This window comes from Palaemon carinicauda, chromosome 26 (genome assembly GCF_036898095.1).
Source record: "Palaemon carinicauda isolate YSFRI2023 chromosome 26, ASM3689809v2, whole genome shotgun sequence".
In the NCBI taxonomy this organism is placed as follows: Eukaryota; Metazoa; Arthropoda; class Malacostraca; order Decapoda; family Palaemonidae; genus Palaemon; species Palaemon carinicauda.
In genome coordinates, this window is record NC_090750.1 from 96,319,379 (window position 1) to 96,321,878 (window position 2,500).

Sequence of the window (2,500 nt, forward strand, 5' to 3'; positions counted from 1 at the left end):
GCAGCCCCGAATCTGAAGTAAAAGTAGCATAGCCTCTGTCGATGGGCGTCAGTAAGTAGCTGTAGAAGTCATTGGTTGGGGCATGAGAGAGTGGTGGCATATGTGGATGGTGGGCGGCTTTGACGCCGCTCTGGCACGTCAGGGGGAGGGCATCTATGTCCTACTGCATTCACGTCAGCTTTGGGCGATGTTTAATAGTTGCCCTCTTTGTCATAAGTGGAGGTGTTGATAGAGGTCTTAGGGCCTAAGCACACTGACGACTTTGTAGAGCCACAAGTGGCTGCGTTTTGTGGTGGGGATATTTTCTCCCATAGGTTTCCATTGTTTTTAAGCTTTGCCGATCACACTTGTGTCTGCGGCTAGCGACTGTGGCAAGCTGTCGCTCGTCCCTGCCACAAACAGTGCATTTTGTGGCGGCGTTTTGTGGCTGGCTGAGAGCACACTAGCGACCTCTGGCGACCACATGTGGCTGCTAATCAGATGTAGTGATATCCGTGTGGCGACCACATGAGGCCGGGTATTCAAAACGTAAGCACATGTGGTCGCCACATGTGGTCACAACTAGTGGCTCTAAAAAGGGGTCCATAAAGGCGTCGACTTTGGTCATCAAGTCCTTTATGGGCAAGATATCAACATCGGTGATGGTACTTTAACTTTTACCTGTAGTCGTGGTCACCTTTATTTCATCCTCAACGTATTCAGGATTGCAAACTAGTAATGCTTCTTTTTGAGTAGAGGAGGTAAAGTTTGAGAAGTCACTGACAACGGGGGGCGTCTGGGGGGCCTTCCCCCGAATTTTTTTTACAAGGAAAAACTCTCAGACGCAATTTCCTGTCATATCACAGTTGATTGTAGCAACAAGAAAATTTTTTTTAGGACGAGTTTTATGTGACCAATTATAATTTGTACACAACGAGTATCATAATATACAAAAAAGAAAAAAAGCATACTAACTATTCTTTGCCATAGACTCATTCCAATATCGATCAAGTTACGGGTATCAGTTTGCTAAGCCTGCTATGTTCTTACCTACGATTTTTTATATACATCATTTGTTTTTCAGTTCAAATTACATCTTTAGATTTTTAACGGCGTTCATATCTTTTGATTTCATCTAATTTCTAGATTATAGGAGACAATTATCTAATGTTTTAATTGAAGATTATGTTAATTGTCTTTGGTTTTAAACTACTGTGTTAAGGTATGGAGAACCTCACAATCAGTGAGGTACTTTATAGACTCAATAATATTGCAACAGCCATGAAAAAATCAAGGTTTTGATGTAATGTCTTACAATTAGCAAAACTAATATATATATATATATATATATATATATATATATATATATATATATATATATATATATATATATATATATATATATATATATATATATATGTAATATATATATATGTATAAATATATTATATATATTTGTATATATATAAAATTTTATATATATATATATATATATATATATATATATATAAATATATATATATATATATGTATATATATATGCATATATATAATTATGTACATATATACGTACAAATATAATTATATTCGTATGTGTATATATAAATCATATAATATAGGGTTGTGGTGGCCGAGGTGGTAACGTCCCTGGCTGGGGAACACCAGACTGGGGTTCAAGTCCCGCTCAAACCCATTAGTTCCTTTGGTCGCTGCAACCTCACTATCCTTGTGAGCTAAGGATGGGGCGTTTGTTGGAGCCTATAGGTCTATCTGCTGAGTCATCAGCAGCCATTGGGTGTAGAGGGGCTTGGTAGCTGATCATATGCATATATGGTCAGTCTCTAGGGCATTGTCCTGCTTGATAGGGCAATGTCCCTGAAGTAATAGATTTAGAAGTAAATATTTGGCAGATTGTTGGGGCTATTGTCCCCCAAATCCCCTACTCCTACGCCCTTGTCTTAAAACATACAAATGAATAAAAATTTCTTAAATTTATCATTTTGATTTGAGTAGAAATGCCTATATGCACAGATATTGGTTGGTTTCCTTTATGCACTAAGATTGAATCTGTCACTACATCGGTTTAAACGGCAATCCAAACAAAGTAACCTACGATCTTTCTTCAACTCTATAGTTATATCTATTGATTGTACCAAGCTATAAAATCTTTAAAAGGAGCTATCTAAAAATTAATGATGTGGTCAAACACATTATGTCATTGATATATGGAAACCATTTTGCATTATCACGTATATTGTTTCTCAACATTTTTCTTTCAAAAAATTTCATTAATGGGTTTTTTGATAATGGAGAAAAGGGGTTTTCAATGGCCGTAACAAACGTTTGTGGATAGAATTTCCTATCTAATTTAAATATACTATCTTTTATATACATTTTGATTAATTCTAAGTCGGTATTGTTATAAAATGGTAAATTCAATTGTCTATTCTCGAAGGTATCAGATAAAAATTCCACCTCATTATAAGTTAGTTGATAATGATGCAACGTTAATACTGACAAG

At 35.9% G+C, this 2,500-nt stretch overlaps 1 protein-coding gene across 1 annotated transcript in view; it reads left to right on the forward strand.

The window, feature by feature from the left end:
- The first annotated feature begins 536 nt into the window (after positions 1 to 536).
- Positions 537 to 2,500, forward strand: part of LOC137620078 (endocuticle structural glycoprotein SgAbd-2-like) — a 6,770-nt gene continuing 4,806 nt past the window's right edge. The window contains exon 1 of the mRNA XM_068350353.1: positions 537 to 644. Within this exon, the coding sequence (XP_068206454.1) occupies positions 537 to 644 (108 nt within the window). The remainder of the gene's footprint in view (positions 645 to 2,500) is intronic.